This window comes from Diprion similis, chromosome 4 (assembly GCF_021155765.1).
Source record: "Diprion similis isolate iyDipSimi1 chromosome 4, iyDipSimi1.1, whole genome shotgun sequence".
In the NCBI taxonomy this organism is placed as follows: domain Eukaryota; kingdom Metazoa; phylum Arthropoda; class Insecta; order Hymenoptera; family Diprionidae; genus Diprion; species Diprion similis.
The window spans coordinates 12102172-12125494 of record NC_060108.1 but is presented as its reverse complement, the minus strand read 5'-3'; the positions used below and the strand labels follow the sequence as shown (position 1 = coordinate 12125494).

Below are 23323 nucleotides of genomic sequence, written 5' to 3'. Positions count from 1 at the left end.
AGCCTCTATTTCCGCCCCAGATCGTTTGTAAGAAGGCTCACGCGCGCCATACAGATCCTAATTTCATCACGTTTTCCCAGTTCCCGCAGTGGTTTATTCATCGTTCGCGTGGCATAGGATTTCGATTGCCATAGACCCGCAGAATTTTAATGATATCCTCTATCGGGGGGGATAATAATAGTGGGAATTGTTCGTTGTTGAGATAATTTCGAGCGGTTCAAATACGGAAAATTTTTGGAACAGTTCCGCTACCGCCATTCAATAATTGAGAAAATACGCATGTGTCTTGGGCACGGTTGATTTCTACCATATGCATTGTTTTTCAGTACTGAACAAAATCCATTTTCTTGCGCACACTGTTCTTTCTTTATTTGCTTACGAAAAGTCGCAATATGTACTGTGAAAGCTACGTTAGGTAGCATGAATAGAATCCGTCCACGACGAGAAGATAAATTACTTATCATCCAGCATCCAGCCATCAACTTTAAAACGGCGCATCAATCCTTGTAAGTAGAATCTACTCGTTACGACACGATCGCGGAGCTAGTTTATAGGTTAGTCCCAGTGATCATTCTCTACGTTAAAGGCGTTGCATGGCAGGCCTCTCCCATTTCGAACAAACATACAACATGCGAATCTTTGCATTTAGTAAAAACTGTTGACAATAAATGCGCAATATCATTAACATCGCTTTTTTAAAACACTGTTTCGAACACCGCTGAGAAGTTCTGCATCAGCGACGACCGAAAAGTTTCGAGGAGGATCTCTTGCGACGTTTCCTCGACAAGCATTTGCTAGGCTGATAAAACATTCACGAAGTAGCTAAAAGAGGAGAGAGCTAGAACACAAAGTATGAATAAAGTCACGCTCCTTTCGCAATATGCGAAAATCCTTACCGAATTTCCGGGTAACATGAAATTCTGCTTTGCTTACGGTTCGGGAGTGATGAAGCAGCAGAGCAGTGATCTATCCAAGAACATGCTGGATCTCGTATTCGTTGTAAGTGATCCAAGCCGATGGCACAAGGAGAACATGCTGCTAAATCCTGAACACTACGCTCAGTTAATGCGTTTTTTGGGTCCCAACGGCGTAGCCAAGGTTCAAGAAAAGTGGGGGGCACATATATTCTATAATACACTGGTCAGGAGCAAAGAGGGTAGACTAATTAAATATGGAGTAACTTCTGACACCGCTTTGATCGAGGATCTCTTAGATTGGAACGTTCTCTACCTAGCAGGAAGACTTCACAAGCCTGTTCAGGTCTTGGTTAAACCTGAGGAAGAAGAATCGCCTCTACGGCGAGCGCTGTTACAGAATCTACACTCGGCTGTTCATGCCACGCTAATTCTACTCCCGGAGCATTTTACGGAACCTGATTTCTACAAGACCATTGCCAACCTTTCCTACAACGGGGACTTCAGAATGACCTTTGGCGAAGACAAGAATAAAGTCCACAACATCGTTCTACCCCAGATACAGAATTTCAGATCTCTCTACAGCCCTGTTCTCAAGCACTTCGACCGGTACGTTGAAATCCCAAAGTCTGACGAACCTGCTGTCATGTGTCATCAAGACACCAGCCCTTTTGCTCGGATTCATCATTTGAATCATTTGCCGCGCATGCCGCAGGTCAAGCTAGTGCGATCCTGGTCTCAGGGCCCTAGATCTAGAGACACAGAGGACTGCTTGCGCGCCATTGCTCACGATCCTGAGTGCAATGAAATTCTGGAAGCATGCCTTAAGGACATTGTGTGGAAGTCTAGCGTCTCGCAAAGCTTGAAAGGGATTTTTACCGTTGGCATTGTTAAATCTGTTAAATACGGGGCAGCTAAGATAGTCAAGATGATGCGAGCTCAAGAATCTAGTGCGAAGATAACTTCAGGAGCAAATGACAGCCTTACACAATCCACCTACAAGAAAAAGACGCCTTTCAAAAATTAATAGACAAAAGATTCCGCCAGAAGAATGCAGTGAAATTGTTCCCCCTTTAAATTTAAGTCTGTGTTTTGTCTTGGGGTATTTGATTTTCTAGCCTCTGCGTTCTTAAATAAAATGCTTAAACCGTATGCATCAACAGATTTTTGTTACTCAGCACGCCACTACCTGCCATTATTCCTAGCTACATATATCGCGCATTTGGTATCAGGAAATTATGCCAAAGATGAACCGAAATTCAGTATTCAAACTTTTGTAAAATTGCAAGTGTATTTCAATTTTCAAATTTGTCGTTTAATTGGAAAGAATATGTGAATTTTGTGATAGTTGTGCTCTTCTAATGTTTTCTGTTTCTTATCGTGTTTCCAATCTATTTAGAAAAATAGAATTTCTTCGTGACGTCATGATTACGAAACATTGTATCAGGGTTAAAGAAAAGCTCTGACAGTTTCTCAGTTGCAATATAAATGTGAGTTCAAATCCAATAAAATGTTATTGTAAATATACTTTTATCGATCAAAATGATTGATTTTCAGGAAAAAATACTGAAAATGACGACGATTGACTCCGACTCGGAATCTCAGGACAGTGACGATGGACGACGTTTTCGTTTTGAAGCTACAAGGAAGGATGATATGTTGAGACTGCACAGTCAAAACAAGAGAAGGTCGCCGATTTCCAAGGGTTCCAAGTACAGATCAAGATCTATGGAAAGAATCAGTCACAATAGAAGAGATGCTGGTAAAATGAAACAGGATCGTGATCGTAAAGAAGCCAACGATCGAGATAGGCGGAAAAATTCTAAGGACAGAGATTCATTACGGGATAATAAACATGATAAAAGTAACAATAAAGATTCGAGGCATAATAGCAAAGGAAATATTAAAGAATTGCCAGACTCAAAAACTTTAGTAGAGGGTGAGAAACGTTGCAGTGATTCCAAGAATTCAAATTACCGAGATAGTAAAGATTCTGTTAGAAATTCATCCAATAGCAAAGATCATAGAAACGTGAAAGATTCGAGATCAAGAGAGTTGAAAAACACCAGTATACGTGCTCCAAAAGATACGAGAGCGAAAGAAACTAAAGAACCCAAAGATCAGGATGAAAAGAACTTCAGAGATCACTTGCGAGATCGAGGTCGTGTACCTAAAAGATCACGTGATGCAAGTCACGAGAGATTAATGACAGCAAAGCACGGCCACAGATCGCGAGAAAAACACAATAGCAGAGATAGGTCAAACAATAGGGATAAAACTAAACCAATGGATGATGAAAAGATAAAAACCAAAAATCCACCTCGGAAACAATGCTCCAAGGAAGCGTCGGAGAGAAAAAGTCTCAAGCGCGATACTCACTCGCCGAGCAAAATACTGGAACAAATTGGCAGCGATAGCGAGTCTGATTTGGGTGCTCTAGATCCGGACGTTGGTCCTGTTATGGCCCTCGATGCCTTGGAAGATTGCCGAGAAATGAATTTGTCTGATTTTGATATAATATCGGACACGGAAGGAACATCCCTAGACTCATCAGATGCCAAGTCTCCAACAGTTAAAGGACCGATCATCAGAGGAGAAATTTTAGCACCTCATTACTATGGACCAAAAATCAAAAAAAGAGTATCTCGACGACAGTACGAACGTTTGGTGAAGAAACAAGCGGCGTTGAATACACACCGCTTGGAGGATATATACAAGGTAAATCCAAGGAACGACAACATCACGCCACTAGCTCCAAGTAATAATAACCCTAGTGCCGTTTCAGATTTCTTACTAGGTCCCGAGGCATCTGTGTCTGCGGTTCGGGATCTTCGCGGAAGCCATAAAAGAGAGGACGAAAATAGCAAAGATTGGAGCAAGGAACAAGATTTGGAAGAAGATGTATATAAGCTCGAAGAAAAAGGAGAACAAGATTTGCGTAAAGTCAACTGCTTAAAACTAGATAAACTGAGCTTAACCAGCTCAAATAATAAAGAAAAGTCAAGTCGGCGTAACGAATCGTTATCAATTAATAAAGGCGACGAAGATCATCGAGGACAAATTGTAGATAGTGAAATATACGGACCAGTGTTGCCACCAAAATGTCTTAAAGATCTTCCCTCTCACCCTAAAACTCGTAGCGGCGAAGTAGATAAAGTCGTTAGAAAACCAAATGTCTTCAGAGAAGTTGCAGCTCCTTGCCACAAAGCCGAGCATGGGAGTTCTCCGAATGAAATGTCTCAAAGTTTGTCAGCAAAAAGTTATTCCACGGAAATAAAATCTGATAGTGAAAATTGCGATGACTTTTTACCCAAAGACTCCTGCTCTCCAGTTACATTCGGTAAGAATACTAATGAACCGAGGGATGCTATTATTGGCCCCAGTCTACCTCCAGCTTTCAGACTCAATTCTGAATCACCGAAATCCCGATCCCAAACGACCTACGATCCAAGTTTGCTGAACCATTCAGCCAAAGTCAAAGAAGAGATCAAACAAACCGAGGCTATCGGGCCAAGTTTGCCACCTGGATTTCAGCGAGACTATGCACTGAACTCTACAACGTCATCAGATGAAAACTCTGCTTCACACCAACATCCCACGATCTCATTAAGGTCATCTGTATTCGGTCCTACACTGCCGCCGTATTTGATGAAGAAAGTAATAGATCACAGTGTTGAGAAATCCGGCTCTGATTCAGAAGACGACGTCCTCGGACCCATGCCATCTGATCATCCGGCAGCAATCGACAGTTACATTCAACGGCAGTTGGAAGATCGTGCGAGACGAATGAAGAGCAAACTTGATGGAGAGGTATGAGAAAAGTATCTATTTTCAGTTCTGTTGATTATACACTTCAACATTTCGTTTTATTTTATTTAATTTTTAACGGTAAATACTTGTACAGTTTTTTATTGTCGTAAAGTGGTAGAAATTCGCTAGCCCTTCGCATTATGATTTCACCTGTATTGATTTCTGAAAATTGGTTTATTGCTAAATACAGGACTCTATTGTTGAGAAACGCGAAGAATGGATGCTGGAGCTACCGTCGGTGCAGGCTGCAAATCTTGGGCTTGGTAAACGTCAATTCAGAAATAAAGCTGGACCAGATATGTCTGATAGATCTAGCTGGACCGACACTCCTGCAGACAAAGCCAGAAAAAAAGAAGAAAAGGTGATATATTACTAATATTACGTACTATAAGCAGTGATAGTTTAAAACCGAAATATTCATACTGCACGTTGTTAAACGTATATAACTTTACTCGCATCCAATGCTGCATAATACTATTCAACAGTGCACGATTATTAATAATTCATGGTGGCCACTTTGTTTCAGAAAAAAATTCGCCAAGTTTCCCTAACCAGTGGACTAATTTTCCTTTCGAAATACACCCCAATACTTAAATTAATTTCAATCTAAATTCATTAGGAAATTCAACAATATCAAGAAAAATTACATGAAACACATCTAAATACATATATTAGGGCTTGCACGAATTGTTTTTTTATTGCCCCCCCTTCCCCAATCGGTTGTAAATAAATCAAAAACAATTCTCAGATTTTTTCAGATTCTTATTTCAACTCAAATCCCTCTCACCAAGAGAGTGGATTTCCCCATTTAAAATATACCATTAAATGATAACTTTTCAATTTCGTTTCTAGTCATTTATTAGATGTATGATCATCTCTTTTTGCCCTGACCAAGTTTGAAATTCCCAGACCAATTTTTTTTCCCCTATCATTTCCAGGTTTTCTGTGACAGTGGCCACCATTTTTGGATTTCTCGTCTAAAACGAATCGGGATCATTTTGCAATGAAAATTATGTACCGTCTTATTAAATGGGTATTTTTTTTTTATAACTAGGTATTAGGGAAGTCAAAAGTAGCTGATCCAGCAAGGGAATCGGAGAAGTTGGCCATTCAACAGCGTGACAAGGCGATGGAGGAAATGGCAAAAAAACATGCATCGAAGAAACGGAAAGAGTCTCTTCTGGAAATTCATAAGAAAAAACTTCATAAGAAGAAAAAGGTAAAATAATAAAGCAGCAGATTGAAGGAATTTGTTATATCTTTGAAAATTCTAATCATAGCAAGAATAATGTCTGCCATTCTATTCTCACAGATTATCTAAAAATTTCTGAATATTTTATACAACAAAAAATATTTTAGAACATGTTACAAGGTAAAAAATGCTAACTTCTAAAATATAAAATCAGTCGATATCTAATACGCAAATCAACAATTACGCCGGTCGGCAAATAATTTGATAAATCAGGGAAGTCAGAGAATTCTCGAGGAATTTTTGTGCTCTGGAAAACTCGAGAAATCTCAGGAAAATTTGCCAAATCCTCATCAAACTCAAGGAAATATTGAACAGATATTTCTGTTTCGTTTGTCAAAATTATTTCGGTATTATTAATAATAACCAACGACAAACTATTTGAGAATTCGTTTGAAATAGAACGAGAATTTTGCGATTTTCATTTTCATGTAATATTTGTTCAACTTTAGTCCACCGTTTTCTACAAGTTACTTTAAACAGCATTTACATGACTATTTCTGAAATATGACATTAGGTAACAAAACGACAGACGATTTTGGAGCAACAGGTTCAGGGAACCAGAGAAATTTCAGCAAATTTTGTACTTATATTTCTGTTACCACAGTGTGATCGTAATTCTTTAACTTTGTGCTTAACAGAAAGAAGAGAAGCAAGCTAAGGAGGCAGAAAAACCGACACGGAGACCTTTCGATCGAGACATAGATCTGCAGGCAAACCGATTTGACGAAGCACAGAAAAAATCAATATTGAAAAAAGCCCAACTACTGAATGACCGCTTTTCTCGGGGCGAGAGTAAATATTTATAACGAATGGATCAATTTATTTATATATATATATATTTATATATATAAAAAACATATATTTATATATATATGTATATATATATACAATAAATGTGAGCTGAGTTAAGCTGTATTTAATAAATAATCGAGCCGTCTGCTTGCAGCCCGGCAAAATAATTGTGAATATTAATGAAATTATGATAAAATAGTAATTACAGTATAACAGTTTGTGACATTACACAAATTTCAACACAATTTACAAAATACGCCCACTCTGATATTATTACAGGAAAATCTTATTCAGACATCACATATTCCTCTACTCTGTAAATGGTTATACTTATTATACTGAACGAAGACTTACATTAGTATAAATCTACATATATTTCTGAATTCACTAATGGTAAATCTTTGTGTGATGAAATACGGATGGATTATATGATAGATCATCTTGCAACTGCTGTAGCTAAGAAAAAAAAAATTAACTAATGTTCAATGTTACTATTTAATCTCAGAGACCGCAATGACTACGATGTTCATCAATTAGTTATCACTGAACATTGATCAACAGCAGTTTTCATAATTTTCTAGTATGATCTTGTATTAGTGTAAAAAAAACAGTGGCTATTAAATATGTACCTATAATAAACAATTTAATACTTTTATGCTCACGTTTAATTTATAAAAAAATTCGGTTACATTGATTATCCATGTAAACTGAATTTCGAAACTCGGTACTTCATTATATTTGTGTAAATATTAGTCTGAAAAAAATATCTTAAATAGTTTGAATGATTGTCTTTATTGTTTTCCCAATATGTTGTGGTTAATAATAATGTCGTTTTTTAAATAAGACGAGCGCAGTTCATATAAGCGGTATTTATGTAACTGAGTTTTCAGGTCTCCGACCATTATGCATATTTACACTTTCAGCAAAATATTATTCAATGATTCGATTCAATAAATTTTCCCCAAAATAGTGCACAAGAACCCTTAACGGTTTGGAGAAAATCAAAATTTCCCCTGTTCATGGAGACATTGATAAATATTTTCTGAATGTTATTGTCAATTCTACCTTTTTTTTTTAAATCGCTGTCTCGCCAAATATTTTCGAGAAACAAAAACTGCCAAAAATTCAAAACATACGTAGAACAGAATAATTTCTCGAAACCTGACGTACGAGTGTAGTTCAACAAGGGATAAAAAAAAAATTCAGGCATTCGCTATTCCTACAAGTTTGACGTCACCGAGCAATTGCTGAATGCTCGGTGATACGCCCGGCCGCTTCTTATAAAATCGCTATCACGGAGCGAGCGGCATTTCTCATCCGACCAGAGCCGAGTTCGCACTAGTGAAGCTAATCTAGAGACGTTGGTAAGACCCTTGTTGATTTAATAAGTGGTTGAAGTGACCTTATTCTTGAACCTTAATCAAGGCACCTAGTTTGTGCGCCTTCATCTTGGCTGCACCTAGTGCCTGCAATTTCTCCAAACGACTCTCTCGATCGTTTACCAAACTTAAACGCACTTTGTGCATACCTTCCTTGAATTATTGATACGTTATCTACTCACCTTTGAAAATAGCTACATTTATCGATACAATTCGGTAATAAAACGAGGAATTAATACTGTTTCTTTACCTTTTCAAATAATTCTGACCTAAGGGTAAATCAAGTTATAAAACCTCGATTATATTATTAATGTTGAAATTAATTTTACGAAAGAGGAACAAAACTGCTCATTAAAATATTTCTCCTAGAGTTATAGTTTAAGGTCTAATGTGATCCAAAGTATTCAAATTACGATGAAAGCCCTTAAATTGAGTCAGAATTTTTGTTTTTGAAAATGCGCAACTAGAAAATCCAATAGCGTCACAAAAAACTTTGGACATTTTCGTCTCAGTTATAGTTTACGCGTTACCGCTGATCAGACGTTTAAAAGTGCAGACGCAGAAATCTTAAGGGTCATGAACAGACCTCAAACAGGCCACATAAATACTCAAATGCATGAAAAATTATTTGTGAATTTCACATTTAGATTTTCTAATTTAACATCAACGGCCGATTCTTGTGTTCGGTTTTGCTAGCATACACGTTTTCGTTGGGTTTTATGCACGCTTTTTGATTCGACTCAAACAAAATTATGGATTATTCAAAATGAAATTACAAAGTTTGATACAAGTATATGGAACTTTTTCTTTTATTTTAATTACCTATGCTATACAATAATACAATTGGACACCAGGTTGATTAATACACTAGTCCAAGTTAGATACATCGACGAAAATCATTTACATTAAATTACTACAGACGCTTACTTTATAAGAAATGTCAATGGTGAAAACCAAGCAACAAGTAAAAGCTATCTTAGATCTGCAACTTACATAGTTGTATTATTCAAAGTACCACACTCATTACTAAAATACATAAATATGTAAATATGATGACATTTTTAATTTTACATTGCCAAAGGTTTTCTTAAATATAAAGATCCAACTATAGGTGCTGGAACTTACTTTGAAGTTTACACTTATTTATATTTAAACCTAAATTGACAAGATAAAGTCTCTGTAAAATAAAAGCGAATGAAAGAATAGGAAAATTATATGTATGCCTTGCTCACGTATTCAATTTCAAATGAAAAATGGTAATGGTGACTAATCGAATTCTAGAAAGCCCCCCAAAAATATACTCTGATAGCTACCCAACCGAAGAAAAAAAATATGCGACCCTGACCCTAATTAATCGGAAGTGATTGTTTGAAAAAGGGCTGGACAAATATTAAACATCATCAATAAATTGAATGACCAGCCATTGTTTAATAACGTATAACAAATTAAGAGGAATGTAATTACCCTACCGTAAACCAATGAATTTAACACTGATTGTTTAGCAATAATGTCACGTGAGACAACGAACAAACACGTTGACCTGAGAAGATGTAACAACAAAAATTCAAGACAATTAGCGAACACAGTAGAGTACAGAATCTATTCGAAAAATTGATAATGTAGATTATTGCGACCCACGCAATAAGCACCTCTTTTTTCGCTGCCTTGGGATAGATACATACGTCAGTATTTGCCTATAAGTTATCAAAATATGTATTTTTTCAGAGTTTCTTCGCGTAAGAACAATAATAGACTAGTTAAACAATCAGGTTCAACCGCGTGCATCCATGCGTTATTCAGGTCAGTCAATCCTCGTGTTCCAGGTATGCTTATGGAACTATTAACATGTATTTATATAGTATATATATAGTTTATGATATAGCAGTATATTGTGTATTTATAAAAATTACAAATATTTATAAAAATACACAATATTTGTTATGTGCATAACACATTGCTGCAGTTATCAAAACGCGATTTATTATCAAAGTATTGTTAGCTCTCTTTAAGTTGAAATCTGAATTTGCAAATATTATGAATCGTGTTATCTTAAACTAATCACGAGAAGCGCCTATGATCGTTAGAATGTAAATAAAGATGTTAACAATGTCAAGATACAGGTTCAGAGCAGCGAAAATATATTCCTCGGGGGAAATCGAGTACTTGTGTTTGCCACCCATCATCATCTGCGTATCAACAACAAGATACACAGAGAATATAAGCGCGCCTAATGAGGCGTAAATTAGAGTGACGATTTTGCTTTTGATGAAGATTGCAGCTATACCAAATACGAATAGAATTATTACGGCAACGAAGAGAACTCCGTTGAGTAAGGTGAAATCCCATTTTGTTTGGAATGCAAAGATTGTTAATGCAAAACACACGATTGCTGTTATACCGGCTGCCATCAAAACCTGTAATCATTAGGAAAAATACGTGCATAGAATAAAATTTTTACTACAAAAATGTAATAATTTTGCAGCAGATAAAATGATAATTCATCAAGGTACCGAGAATTATTCAAATTAAATTAAAATAACTGAAAAGCCGCTTTTGAAAACCAAGAAAATCAAGTGTGATAGTTGAGAAGGGTGGAAAAAAACATTTTAAGAAGATATTAGACTCAGATGCTACGGCTATTTCAAAAGACATCGAGGTACAGAGCATGAACAATTAGTTTTGAAAATGGTTTTTTCCATTAAAATCTCTTCAGGCCTGTTATTAACTTACCGCGTCAGCTTGGTATGTGGATGATGCAGCACCCAAAACTACTCCCTCAGCAATAGTGAACAAAAGTAGGAATACGTAGTTCATTGGAGCCTGGCGTCTCAAGTTTGAACAGCAACTCATTGCAATTAGTAAGACAAATGTTGCAATTAACGCTATATAGAATACATATGAGTGTTGGTAGAACCAGCGTTTAGTACCAGGATGGAAAAGGAACAGAGCGATAAATCCAACGGTGATGAGAAGTTGGACCATTAATATTGCATATACTTTTCTGGAAGAGGAAAAAAAAACCATTTATGTAGTCATTGCTTTATAAAAAGTTGACATTCGTGTATTAATATAAAATGGAACAGTAAATGACTAATTTCGTGTTCATTATATTCATTTAACTATGGTAAAATAGTGATATGAAATTGGTAATTACAAATCTTTCAACAAACCTAATGAAACCACGTCTTATGGATTGTTCGCTGAAATCAAATCCTTTGATTTCATCCTGCATGGGGTCTTCAGCATAACTTGTACCGTACATACCAGCCTGCTGGGGTGGTGGGGTAAACGGTGTCCCCGAATTTGGTGGTACTTGACCGTACGGTGGATTCATTGGTGGTACAAAACCGGCAGCTTAAAATTGGAAAATAAATTACCCAGAATTCCGAAAATAGTTGCGTATCGATATTATTTTATTTCAAATCCAGAGAGTGAGTAATCAAATACTACTAAAAAATCTGATCCCTAGAACTTGAATGAAAGACTTATTACTATTAAATATACCTGGTGGGTTTCCTCCTGGATATGCAGGTGGATATCCTGGATTATAGCCGTCTTGTGGTGGTGGGTATCCTGGATTAGGAGGATATCCAGGATTTTGAGGTGGATATCCAGTATTTGGTCCTAGAATTAAGTGTATCATCAGCTAATTACAATAAATGCTTTTGGCTGATCCTTGTGTAATTTGTTATTCTCAGAAGAAGTGGATTTCAGGTATTGTGTGATTCAAGTACCATTCAAGTAAGTCGAGCTATAAAACATGCACATTTCAAATCTGTTATTCTGTCTACAGATATTTTAAATTAAATTGTGAACCTTGTAAAAATTTCAATTCATTACAAAACCAGCCAGGTCACTTGTGCACTTGGGCAAATACTGAATATGTTAAGTTTGATATAAACAATTTTCCAAGTTTCTTTGTGGAGAAAAAAAAATTCGAAGACAATCTTGTTCTCACAAACTCGCTAATTTCAAAATATTTTAGAAAGACCGTTTATAACAAATAATGTTCTGAGTGTTTAGGAGGATATTTTCGGTATTTCAAAGAATTGTTCATCAGAATTTTTTGCTTTGTTTTCTGAATTCTGAACAAGGCCTACTGAGTTGATGTGTAGAAATTGCGTAATACCATTTGCGAAAGTTAGATTGGCTAAATTTACGAAGCATGGTTGAAGTTTCAAAACAATTTATTAACAAAACATCAACGTTTCTGTACGTGAATCATTTCCTAGTTTTGCCGGTTTTCCCAGTCTGTCGCCACCATGATTAAGTATTTCACATTTAAAAGTTCTTTCAAGCGAACATATTAAAAATTACTTAATGTTTTGCAGTAGTAACTGTGTTCTGACTAACTTGAGTGATGCATCAAATTTAAAAGTGTTTTTATTTGTGATTAATGACAAAGTACCTTTGTCCATAGTTATCAAGAGATATCTGTTTCAGGTGAGTTCCACAAAATCGTTTCCAATGACGTGGCTGATTTTGCAACAAGGCGATTCTATTCTAGAAGCATGTCAGAATAACATGTTGCACAATGCAAATGCACACTATAATCTACAGTTGATAAGGTATTTATAATAACATATACAGTCATACGAAAAATAATCTACATCAAGCCAATTCACCTGCAGTAAAGACTTAAGCACTTCACACTTGATTAGTTACGATCATGCATAGAGTCGCTAATTCGTTTGTGGATTTTTCGATATTCATGCCAGGATGAGATTGGAAATAAAGAAAGGTTTTGGGTAAACAGCAATACATTACATCCGTAACGCAAAATGGATATTTTCACTTAGAAATTATGTTTTATACGTTTTTCTGTAATACAGCTTATTTTCATACCCTCATAAAACATTGGCAATAATACAAAAGCCAAATAACATATTTGAAATTCAGATATCACGTATACTTGATAAATTAAAAACAAACATTCATGTCTTTATATGATTATGAAGTTGCTTTCACACTAATCAGACATCATATCTTTTATTTAAAGAGTAACGTTCATATGTTTCCAATAAATGTTTTACTTAGTAACCGATGCTTTTAGCAGTATTTCCTTGCACACGCACATGAAATGGTGATGGTGATAAATTAGGTGAGAAAGAGATTTTTAATTCATATCCATTTATGCATGGTACAGTTCGTCGTACTGCAGTTAATGAAAATATAGACTGTTAATGTCATGGAGGGAGTAAAATTTGCTGAAATTAAAACCTTGTTGTCCTGGATAGTATCCAGTCCCAGGTGTCTGCTGCCACGTTGTCATCGTATCGAACTCTTATAGCTGAAAAGAAAATTCCTGATATTACCACCTGATCATTAATGAACAACAAAAACATAATCACAAATTTTCATGGTCGGCATAAACAGTTCACAGCTTTGACCAAAGGTGCTTAGACTCGAGTAGCGACACATATCGGAGTAAAAATTTGACTGAGATTTCCCAGCTTTCCAGAACTCGGCCCCCAAAATTACTTGCCATATTTTTTTTTATTACTATTATACCTACTATTATGCTCAAAAATGGTAAATGGTAAATGCTCACGGGAACTCATAGAGAAATTCATGTAATAAAATCATAGCAGATATTACATCAAAGTGGGTACAGATCTTACGAAACTCAAACTTTAACAAAAAACGAAAGTCTATGCGAATCTCTGTTTCTGGACTGCGGATCAGTTGCTTAGACTTTCAAAAAATCCATTTTTCATATCATTTATTTTTAACATAACAATTATTTTAATCAAATTGAAGGTATATGGTAAAACAATATTTGAACAATATTTCGTAAAAATTTTATCCAGAAATGGTAAAAATTCAGTCATTCCGAAGTGCTTTTCGGATACAATAACTCCTGCTAGCTTCATCTGAAATCCAAAAACCAAACATTTCCTGTTAGTAGCTGAGTATAGTTAGTTAACGAAGTTATCGTATCCACTGCTGAAATACTGGGTCTCCAAAAACCAGTTCGAAATGACTGAATTTTCAACGTTTTTGGATAAAATTTTTTCGAAATATAGTTGAAATATTGTTCTTCCGTATACCTGAATTTTGATTAAAATAATTCTTTTATTACGTTAAAAAAAATGCGCTAAACTAGAAAGACTTGTGACTTATACTGTACGTGGTCCCATGGTTACCATCCTAAGTGAAAATCAAATGTAATTTTCGTTGACTATGCGTTGGTGTAGTGTCATTCGCATCGCAAAGTAGTTTGCTTCCACGGAATTCTCCCAATGTAGGTTCAATATAGAAAATGTAGATATTATATTAGATCTCTGTGGTAAACAGTATAAAAACGCAAAAACATCAGAATTAGAAAAAACCAGAAATAAAGCATTTTGAACATTTTAATTATAAAACTTTTTCTCAAATTGTTGATAGCTTAGCTTGGAGTGTTTAATTTCTTAAACAGTGTTTTTTTTTCCTTTCCTAACATTTTATTCGCCATTCAAACAGTGGGGCCGATTTATCCCTCAACTGGGCTGGAATGTCTTAATGTTAATGAATGTTTGTTTAATTATTACCATAAGCTGTGGAAAATGTTGCAATTTATCCAATTTTCCTTTATCTGTAATGAAATCATACAGACCATTAGCAGCAATGTGACGTGGCGTTTCATCATAAGCCGGAATCACATTCTAATTCATTCTTATGTCAGTATCATATTTTGATTTATTATGTTTTGAAATTGAAGTTTTAAATCGATGATAATCTCTTGATATGATATTCATTTTATAGCAAGGATAACAATTTTTAAAATTGATGTTTCAAATTCAAAGTATTAGAAAAAATGGTGTAGGGTGTGTGTATAGGGTAAAAGGCTACATAGTAATATTTGAATGCAAGAAGTGTAAAGTAACGCGAGTTAATATCTGGGCTACCATAGGTAGGTTTTGGAAAGACCTCTATTCTGCATCTTTAAATTTTGAACATCTTCAAAACATAAATCTCAATTAAAGATACTATGTAATGACTTAATTTGCCCTGTTTCGATACCATTCTAAAGTGCCAAGCAATTGATGAACTAGAATAATATTAAACAACAACAACAACGACAACAATAACAATAGCAACAAACATATTACGACAAAATGCAAGACGTAAAAAACAATGTAGTATTATCATAAAAAGTTATGGTTTTTTACTTGTGTAATAGAGTGAAAGAACCACATTGAGATAACGTGAGTCATTCAGGAAATTGATGTGTCATCGTCAAATGATAGATTGTGCAGAGGAAAATAAGATGTGTAACTGTTGCCAACTTTGCCGCAGACACCCTATTTTCCTATGCAGTGCGTAGACGTTTGGTATATCTAACTGAAGATGAATCAAATGTTTAACTGGCTTTTTTGTTGTAGGGTCATGCTACCATGCAAATAGACACTATGGAAGAATCATTTCTAACATAGTTTCAAAAAATGCAACTATATATGGGAAAACGTGCGTTTGCAGACGATTCTGTCTCATTTCTTTGATTTGTTTGAGACAAATTCTTGACTCATAGGTAGGCTCATGTAATGACACAACAATCGATTCATCAAACATAAAAATGCTTTATTCTCTCTCATCCATTACACCATCATAAAATTCCTTTACTAATTGAGAAATTTCCTGACTTTTCCCTGAGTTGCCTAACTATTTTTCGAAATACCGTACCCCGACATTCGGGGTTTCCCTGACCAGTAGTCACCGTGGTATTAATGAATGTAACAACAAAGTGTTACTTAACTAGTCAAATTACATGAGATTTTGTAATAATTTCAAATTTATCCCAAAATAAAGCTATGATCTTCGATATAAATTTTTGTAGCCCTTTAATTAATAAAGATCCATTAGGTAGATTTATTGAGAGAAAAAATTGGACATTTCTGGACAAATTATCTGTTGGAAGATGAATTATCTCAGAAGATTGACCACTGAACTGTCCAAGCACACAAGGTATGGTTGACTTTCAAGAAAGATTTTTAAGGAAATACTCTTATTTGTGAAAATATAGTTGCTAAAATTCCTGTACAACTTCAATGCAGTTTTTCAATATTTGTCAGAAGGTTGCAACTTCATTCATTTATTTAGTTTCACAAGCGGAAAGTCCCAAGTGAAAAGATTCTTGTCTAGTATGGTTTGCTTTGATAGCTCGCCGTATATATGTTGTATGATAAATACAGTTTAACGTATTATACCTGATGAATTCTCCCGCATCTATGAATACTACGAAATTCAACAACACCGAAATTTCTACAATACTGAAGACTTTACACAGTAATAATAGGGATTGAAAAAATGATTCATTATAATCATAATTCAGATCTTGAGGTAGCAATACGTTATATACTCATTCACTAAGAATATCTAATCATTGTGTAAATAGAAGATATGCAGGTGTGCAAACGTAACAACTTTCAGCTTCCAAGCTATTGTAAAAGTACAGCAAAAGTTTATTATCTTACCATTAATATGTAACAGTAAGAGCGGGAGAAATAATCAGAAAATACAATATAGTAAATGGATTTAACCAGCAGAACGACATGGTTCAAAGGCAACGAATTCTTAAATTTCCTCAAATTAAAAGTTTTAAATGATTTGTGTTTTTTTTATGTTGGCACCTCGTTACCAATTGTAAACTACTATTGTGGTGGGAGTACTGTTACTGCCATACACATGTGTGACAGAGTTGCCGCCTAAACAGCAAGTTAGTAAGTAGAAAAGTGTTCAGCCCTCATTGAATATTTTCTTAGTAGTTGGTGATTTCGAAAATTTTAAACATTTTGGAACATTGCTGTTAAGTTCCACAATAAGATTGGGGTTAAAAAGGGAAGAGAGATTTTTTAAATGTTGAATTACCTAACAGTGAATTGTCTATATTCAGTTTTTCATAATGAATTGAAATGGTTTGAAAAATGGTACATTTTCACCTGAATAATTCAATAGAATATCACATAGCTGTCTCATTATTGCAGCTTTTACACAGAGTATTACTATTGGCTGATTCAATTTTCCTATTTCTAATTATTTTGAGCATTGAAGCCTAATGAATTGTGTTTTTTTTTTATCATTCCTTTGAGAATCGTGATTGTAGCTGTTTCAATAACCATTATTATTATTATTATTAGCGTTGCTATTTTTCTCGGAAAGAATTACCGAGCTACTACACCCAGAGAAGGTTCAGTAGAGGAAAACTTTCTGAAAACGCGTGTGGCTTTGTAAATAAAACACTATAGCATTATAGTGCATATCAAAACAGAATTACTTTGAATTATCTTCATTCATAATCTGAGTATGACGATAAATGTGATAGTAATGGCTATAAATACCTAGTATATATATGATATATTCCTACAGGAAACTACGAAATACACATGTATACACAGATGTGTGATAATTGTCATAAAAAGTGTATATCATGTTTAAACCCGCGACGCGTCACAGTGGGGCGGTCGGTTTGTTCGAGAATATTTTTACAGAATGATAAGAGTAGTTCAAAGTTTCGTGTTTTGATAGTTTAGAATATTGATAAAATTTCCTTTAAATGTGAGACAGTTATCGTCGTGTGACGGAGCATGAAGAAAAAGTTTAAAAATCCTGATAACGCTACGCCCACGCACTTAATACCTGTGTTAATGCGTCGCTGACGTATGTAACCACAAATAAACACAATCAATAAACATTTTTGATGTAGCGTAATAGCATCCAATTGAAAGTTCTTACCCGCTTGTACTATTTATTTTCGTGATCAATGCACTGGTATCAGTTGCGAATACGAAGCGTAGAAAATGACACACTTTTCCACTACACAAGCGTACAAGTATGACGTGCCCAACGTAAATTGCGTGTGATGTTGACTACAGGCTGAGAACGAATTGTGAACGTTTTCGTAATTTTCATCATCCACGAAACTTGAGCATACAGAAAAGCTCTGGAACAGTAATATTCTAGAACAGTTACGTATGTACCCGCTAGAGATTCTTTGCTTCTGCGCATGTCACAGACGTTTTAACCATTGCTTTACCAGATAGGAAAAGAGGAGGAGACACATATTTCCGCTTTACAAAAGTGCGCCGCATTCTAGTAGGAAGTTTTTCGTTCCATAGCGTCGCTCAAGCGCTAGTTTCGTCTGATGCATTACGCCTGATGGCTCGCAACTAAAATACTTTCAACCCCTATAAAAATTGTGCGCGCGTTTTGTGCGTTCAAATTTACGATGCGACAGCCAAAACCAGCATTCTGCTGCCCATGGAAATCCAGCCTATGTAAAACCGGGGGATTATCAGATAGTGTTTTTTACTGTCTGCACTCGGTGCACATTGAATGCGATTTCCTCAATTTTTAACCGCAATAGAAATCCTAAGAAACTGGCATACTCAGGGTGCATCAAATGTAGCCAGTGAAAAACGACATGAGTTCTACGTATGAAATATGCCTGATATAGACAAATGAATCACCGGGAAGTTACAAAATTATCCGATAACATATATGGGACTGGTCGTTAGCAATCTTTTGTGAGCTAAAAAAAAAAGAAAGTATTTAAAAAAAAATTTTTTAGTCATTTTCATCCATTCTCTACAAGATTCGTTAGATTATTTAACTTGTTTTGAAAGTCCTCGAAACTCGAAATGGCAAATCCTTCTACACTGCAATACCGACGAATTGTAAATTGTAAAGCAGCGCTACACGCCGCACTGCCACTGCCTCTACTACTACACAAAGTCGATTGTAAACGATACTTTACTACGTTTACGCATGCTCCATGCACATGTAAATGTGCAAAAGCTTGTACGGTAAAATTCGTAAATTCCTCAATTTTCCAGCTAACTTGTCATAGTAATTTGTTTTCAATCCAAAACTAAATGTTACTTTGATTCTATGAAAATAAATTATGTATTACCAAACATCCCATTTTCTCGCTACACATCTTAATTTGCACAGAATTGAACTCGCATTTTATTCCGGACTAAAAAGAAGTTAGCCGAAAAGTTGAGGCATTGACTATTGACGTGACCGTGTATCGCAATTTAACGTTTCAGTCCATTCAGTCAGCGGTCTTGTTAACAGTTTGTAGCAGTTAGTGTTTGATATTGTTGTTTAAATCAGTCAACTATAGCAAAAAGAATCTGAAGCACACTCGAGAATACCTCGAAAACATACTCAATTATACGCATTTAAATACCAAGGTTAATCTCAATAATTGAATAAAGAGTTTTCTCGTTGACAACCTTTTCTAGTCTTTGGTCGATTGTAGTGAAAAGGTGAGAGGCATTGCCAAAATTCTATACCATATTATTTCTGCCTGCTCGTAGGTATGCTATGTTGAACTTGTCATTCAAAATCAGTCATTTCAATCATGTTTCCCTCTTATCGTATTTTAAATAATCTCATTGTGATTATGTCGACTATTTTTACAGTACTAAAAATTGGCCAAAACGCGTCAGCCCATGCCTATAAAACTGCATGCATATATTGTAATGTGGTGAATACTCAACTCGTTACAATTCACACTAAAACGAATTAATACTCAATATCAGTAACAGAGCGCCAGTTTTAAATATTATTTAAAAATTGACCTACATTTGCCGTAACAAAAGAATTTCGCATTTGCGAACATCTGATTATTTTTTTGCCCTCATTTGCAAAAGCATGTCCAACGAACATGAGTTGCCTTCTGATTCCGATGATGACGACGAGGATTACATACCTGGTGGAGCTGACAATGAGGCTGGATCTGAGGTAGAATCGGAAGGTGAAGTAGAGAGCGGTCCAGAGGATGAAAATGATGAAAATCTGCAAGTATCAGGCAAGCGTAAGGGAAAGGGTAAAGGAACAAAACGATGTTTGAAAAACAAAAATGGGAGTAGAAAAAGGCTAAGAAATGTTGAAGAAAAAAAGCAAAAGAGTAATGATAGCGAAGAAGAACAAAGTGAAGAAAATGAGACTAAAAAAAAATTGAGCGAGGAGGAAGAAAAAAAAAGAGCCGACTCACTTTGGGCTGACTTTATGAAAGACACACGTAAGTATTTTTTGAGTATATTCTTTCAAATCTTATTTTTGTTATAATTTGTTCAAACCGGAACATGACTAATCATGAACAAAAATAAAAATTGATTAGACATATTTATCTTTTCAGCTGTAGTCTCAAGGCCCAAGTCAAAGAATTCAATAAATAGTTCTAAGGAAGAATTATCCCAACCTTTGATAAAATCAGGGAATGTAGAAAAAGTAAAAATAACTAAAGTATTCGAATTTGCTGGTGAAGAAGTAAGAGTGGAAAAAGAGGTGCCTGCAGACTGTGCTGAGGCAAGATTGACTTTGCCCTCATCCAAAGACTCGACAACGGATTCCGTGCAACCTAGGAGTGGGAGTGCAAAGGGCAGAGGAATTCGTAAAGGCGGTCTGGGTGGCATATCTTCAGTTCTTGGTCAACTTGGAAAAAAGGCAAAGATAAGCACTTTAGAAAAGTCTAAGCTGGATTGGGATTCCTATAAGAGAGAAGAGAACATTGAGGAGGAAATAAGTACACACAATAAGGGGAAGGACGGATACTTGGAAAGACAAGATTTTCTGCAGAGAGCAGATCTTCGACAGTTTGAGATCGAAAAACAATTGCGAAGTACTAGACGCAGTACAAGATGAATTTGAACCTGCCAAATTCGAGACAATGTGTATTTTTAAATTGCTATTCATATACATATATTATTTCTAATGTACGGCGTCAAGATAAAAACTCAATGCTATATAATCACACAGCAAAGTTTGCTCAAGTGAAAATTTTTATCAATCGATGTTAATCATTTCATATTACAGCATATAAAGAACCATTCGCACATAATGATACTTGTGTCGGAGTACAACTATTACTAGTATTTTTATTCGTAAATAACTGATTATATTTACTGCCCTTATTGCTTGACTGTCGGTGACGATCCAATTAAATAGAATGTCATCCAATAAATTATTTCCATTATTTATTTACCTCTTAACAGTTATACTAAACTGAGAGCTAAATTGTTATATAAGCGTTTTATTATAAATGATAATACTACAGTCGTGTTCCCGAATTTTTAACTATACTGTATGTATGTTTAGATTTTACTTTTATTGAACGTAGATGATTCAGTGATTGTATGTAACAAGGAACATCAGTTTGGTGTCCCACTCTGATGTTGCTTGTAAGATCTGTTCTTCCTGTTCATCGTGACACGATTTCGTGTACAGTTAGGATGCGTCAAGATTATTTAAATCTCTTAAACTCGATTGATCATGAAAACCAAATTTTGTCAAACACAAGACACATCAGTGCTTGTAACTTGACTATTCTTAAAATTATACTATGATATTACATTAGTATTCGGTGATAAACATTAATTCTAATAAAATTCTTTCAGAATGATCTACCCTTGCAATATAGTGGTTTTAGGCATTTAATTTTTTTTTTAACTTGTCTCTTTGAATATAAAATTCTGAATTAAGGATGATACACACGGCTCCGCTGAATCCTTTCTCACAATAAATGAAAATTTCTAAGAGAAAAGAGACAACATTGTAAACAAAAGATAGAGACTTTTCTACTATCGAAAAATTAAAAATGGTTCTTCGGATTTATTCGGTCTGAAGGTTATAACTGCATGTGAAAACTTCATTGCTTCAATTTCATAAATTATGTGTAATCCATAAAGAAAAGCCGAAAAGGTAAACTATTGAAAATTCGTTATGGCATGAACGTCTGAAGCGAAAATGCCTGAACGTTGTAAAATTTCAAGTATATATATTGCGATGTGTAAATTCGTGCTGGTTTATCGGTCACCTCCACTCGTCACCTAATCATGCCAAAAAAATGTACGGATTCAAATCTGCCAACGAATAGAAAAAAACAACACTCGTGAGTATATATCTGAGTATTTATTTCGGATTGAATTGAATACTGAATACTCCGTAAAAATTGTGCGTTTTGATTTAGCGAAACCACGTCGTCTAAAAGTCGTCATTCACGGAAAACTGCAGATACGTGTTGTAGTTCTGTTAAACCTAAAGAAAAACGTTCGTCAAGAAAATGTCAACGAGCAGTTCCTTCAAGCGCCCCGACTTCATGCCGCTCCAAAAAACTTTCATCAAACGATGATCCAATAACTTTTAAGAAGTATGTATGCACTACACATATCTCAATAACTTGAAGACAATTGATCAGTCCCAAATTTTTCAAATTACGAACGAAAATAAAGCTGAACTCTTTTCAATTCGATCCATTCGAAATTGAAGTGAATCAAATTTGTTTCTGTCGGCGAAAATCTTGCTTTCCTTATTTCCCGACATAAAAATTGCTTAGAAACTTGTTGAAGGAAAAAAAATTCGAATTCTGCAACGAACGATAATTTTGTATTTGCATGTATTAATATTATGTTCATACGTACTGTGAGATGGATTTTCAACAAACTTAACTCTCTTCTATAGAGCAAAGAGTTCTCGACGAACATGTTCCGCTGCAACTCCGACGAGAAATTGTTCACCCTGTGAGAGGAGGTGTCGAGATAAAAATAAATCGTTGGTAAAAAATCAGTGGTAAGCTTTATTATTTCAATACATGTATATACTAATGTTTTTCTATGTTGCATTATTATTTATCATAATTCTATAAGTTCGTATTTTCAGATTTAGAATCATCTCTGTTAAAATATTTGACATATAACGTTACATAAGCAATTAATATTAGTTTTAAGACGAGATGCAACTGAAGTAGCGAGTGGACTTTTGACTTTTTGGGCATTCAAAAGTAAAAACAACCGATACATAGCAAAAAAATTGAAAAAACTGTTTTGACTGTTTTGTTTAATGTAGCGGATATTGTTGTGTAATTAACGTGAAGTACGGGTTTAAACTTGTCTTTTCCAATTCGGAATTTTCAAAAAAGCGATCTTAGACGTTCTTCGTATAGATGCTAGGAAGATTATAACCAACATGTATTGTGAGATTTTTTTAGTCACGAAGTGGTTGTTCTCATATCTGGAGGTCCAAATTGAAATAGTTAAATGTCCATTCGCTTCTCTGCAGATAAATTCTGGACTTACAAATAGTAATTTTAGTTGCTTCTCCTTTTGAACCTAATGTTTTACAATTCTTTATATTTGACTCGTACGTGGAAGAAAATAAAAATTTGTCAGATGATCACAATACCCTTTAAG

General features: G+C 35.1%; 4 protein-coding genes across 8 annotated transcripts in view; 3 read left to right on the top strand and 1 right to left on the bottom strand.

Annotated features, from left to right (window-relative positions):
• Positions 1-56: 56 nt before the first annotated feature.
• LOC124406074 (transcriptional regulator ATRX-like) lies at positions 57-7228 on the top strand. The gene is made up of 6 exons (XM_046881421.1): positions 57-506; positions 2472-4724; positions 4915-5085; positions 5779-5943; positions 6615-6809; positions 6865-7228. Exons 2-5 carry the CDS (start codon positions 2487-2489, stop codon positions 6780-6782), a joined length of 2742 nt encoding a protein of 913 aa, XP_046737377.1. The 5' UTR covers positions 57-506; positions 2472-2486; the 3' UTR covers positions 6783-6809; positions 6865-7228.
• Positions 524-2140, top strand: LOC124406075 (phosphatidate cytidylyltransferase, mitochondrial). The gene has a single exon (XM_046881422.1). It carries the CDS (start codon positions 853-855, stop codon positions 1939-1941), a length of 1089 nt encoding a protein of 362 aa, XP_046737378.1. The 5' UTR covers positions 524-852; the 3' UTR covers positions 1942-2140.
• Positions 7229-10065: 2837 nt separating the features above from the next.
• LOC124405424 (protein lifeguard 1-like) overlaps positions 10066-23323 on the bottom strand; it is a 339693-nt gene continuing 326435 nt past the window's right edge. Inside the window, exons 1-6 of one of the 3 annotated variants that reach the window (XM_046880298.1) lie at positions 17862-18000; positions 13368-13437; positions 11652-11771; positions 11318-11501; positions 10878-11148; positions 10066-10561 (exon numbers count right to left, since the gene is read on the bottom strand). In XM_046880298.1, the coding sequence (XP_046736254.1) occupies positions 10202-10561; positions 10878-11148; positions 11318-11501; positions 11652-11771; positions 13368-13419 (987 nt within the window). In that variant the 5' untranslated portion in view covers positions 13420-13437; positions 17862-18000 and the 3' untranslated portion in view covers positions 10066-10201. Of the gene's footprint in view, positions 10562-10877; positions 11149-11317; positions 11502-11651; positions 11772-12555; positions 12651-13367; positions 13441-17861; positions 18001-23323 lie in introns of those variants that run through there. The other 2 variants (XM_046880299.1, XM_046880297.1) reach the window with 2 other exon arrangements.
• On the top strand, positions 19088-21001 carry LOC124405426 (craniofacial development protein 1). 3 transcript variants are annotated; one of them, XM_046880302.1, is made up of 3 exons: positions 19088-19450; positions 19785-20157; positions 20275-21001. In XM_046880302.1, the coding sequence occupies exons 2-3, from the start codon at positions 19788-19790 to the stop codon at positions 20778-20780; spliced, it is 876 nt and encodes a 291-aa protein (XP_046736258.1). In that variant the 5' UTR covers positions 19088-19450; positions 19785-19787; the 3' UTR covers positions 20781-21001. The 3 variants fall into 3 exon arrangements, with proteins under 3 accessions (XP_046736258.1, XP_046736257.1, XP_046736256.1); XM_046880301.1 differs by having other exon boundaries at positions 19089-19399; XM_046880300.1 differs by lacking the exon at positions 19088-19450 and adding an exon at positions 19458-19599.

Bases quoted from the DNA above. Each gene is read 5' to 3' on its own strand.
- LOC124406075 (XM_046881422.1), top strand. From the start codon at position 853: ATGAATAAAGTCACGCTCCTTTCGCAATATGCGAAAATCCTTACCGAA.
- LOC124406074 (XM_046881421.1), top strand. From the start codon at position 2,487: ATGACGACGATTGACTCCGACTCGGAATCTCAGGACAGTGACGATGGA. The intron at 5,086-5,778 runs GTGATATATTAC...TTTTATAACTAG, and splicing joins CCAGAAAAAAAGAAGAAAAG to GTATTAGGGAAGTCAAAAGT. The intron at 5,944-6,614 runs GTAAAATAATAA...TGTGCTTAACAG, and splicing joins AACTTCATAAGAAGAAAAAG to AAAGAAGAGAAGCAAGCTAA.
- LOC124405426 (XM_046880300.1), top strand. From the start codon at position 19,495: ATGTTTCCCTCTTATCGTATTTTAAATAATCTCATTGTGATTATGTCG. The intron at 19,600-19,784 runs GCATGCATATAT...CTCATTTGCAAA, and splicing joins CAGCCCATGCCTATAAAACT to AGCATGTCCAACGAACATGA. The intron at 20,158-20,274 runs GTAAGTATTTTT...TTATCTTTTCAG, and splicing joins TGACTTTATGAAAGACACAC to CTGTAGTCTCAAGGCCCAAG.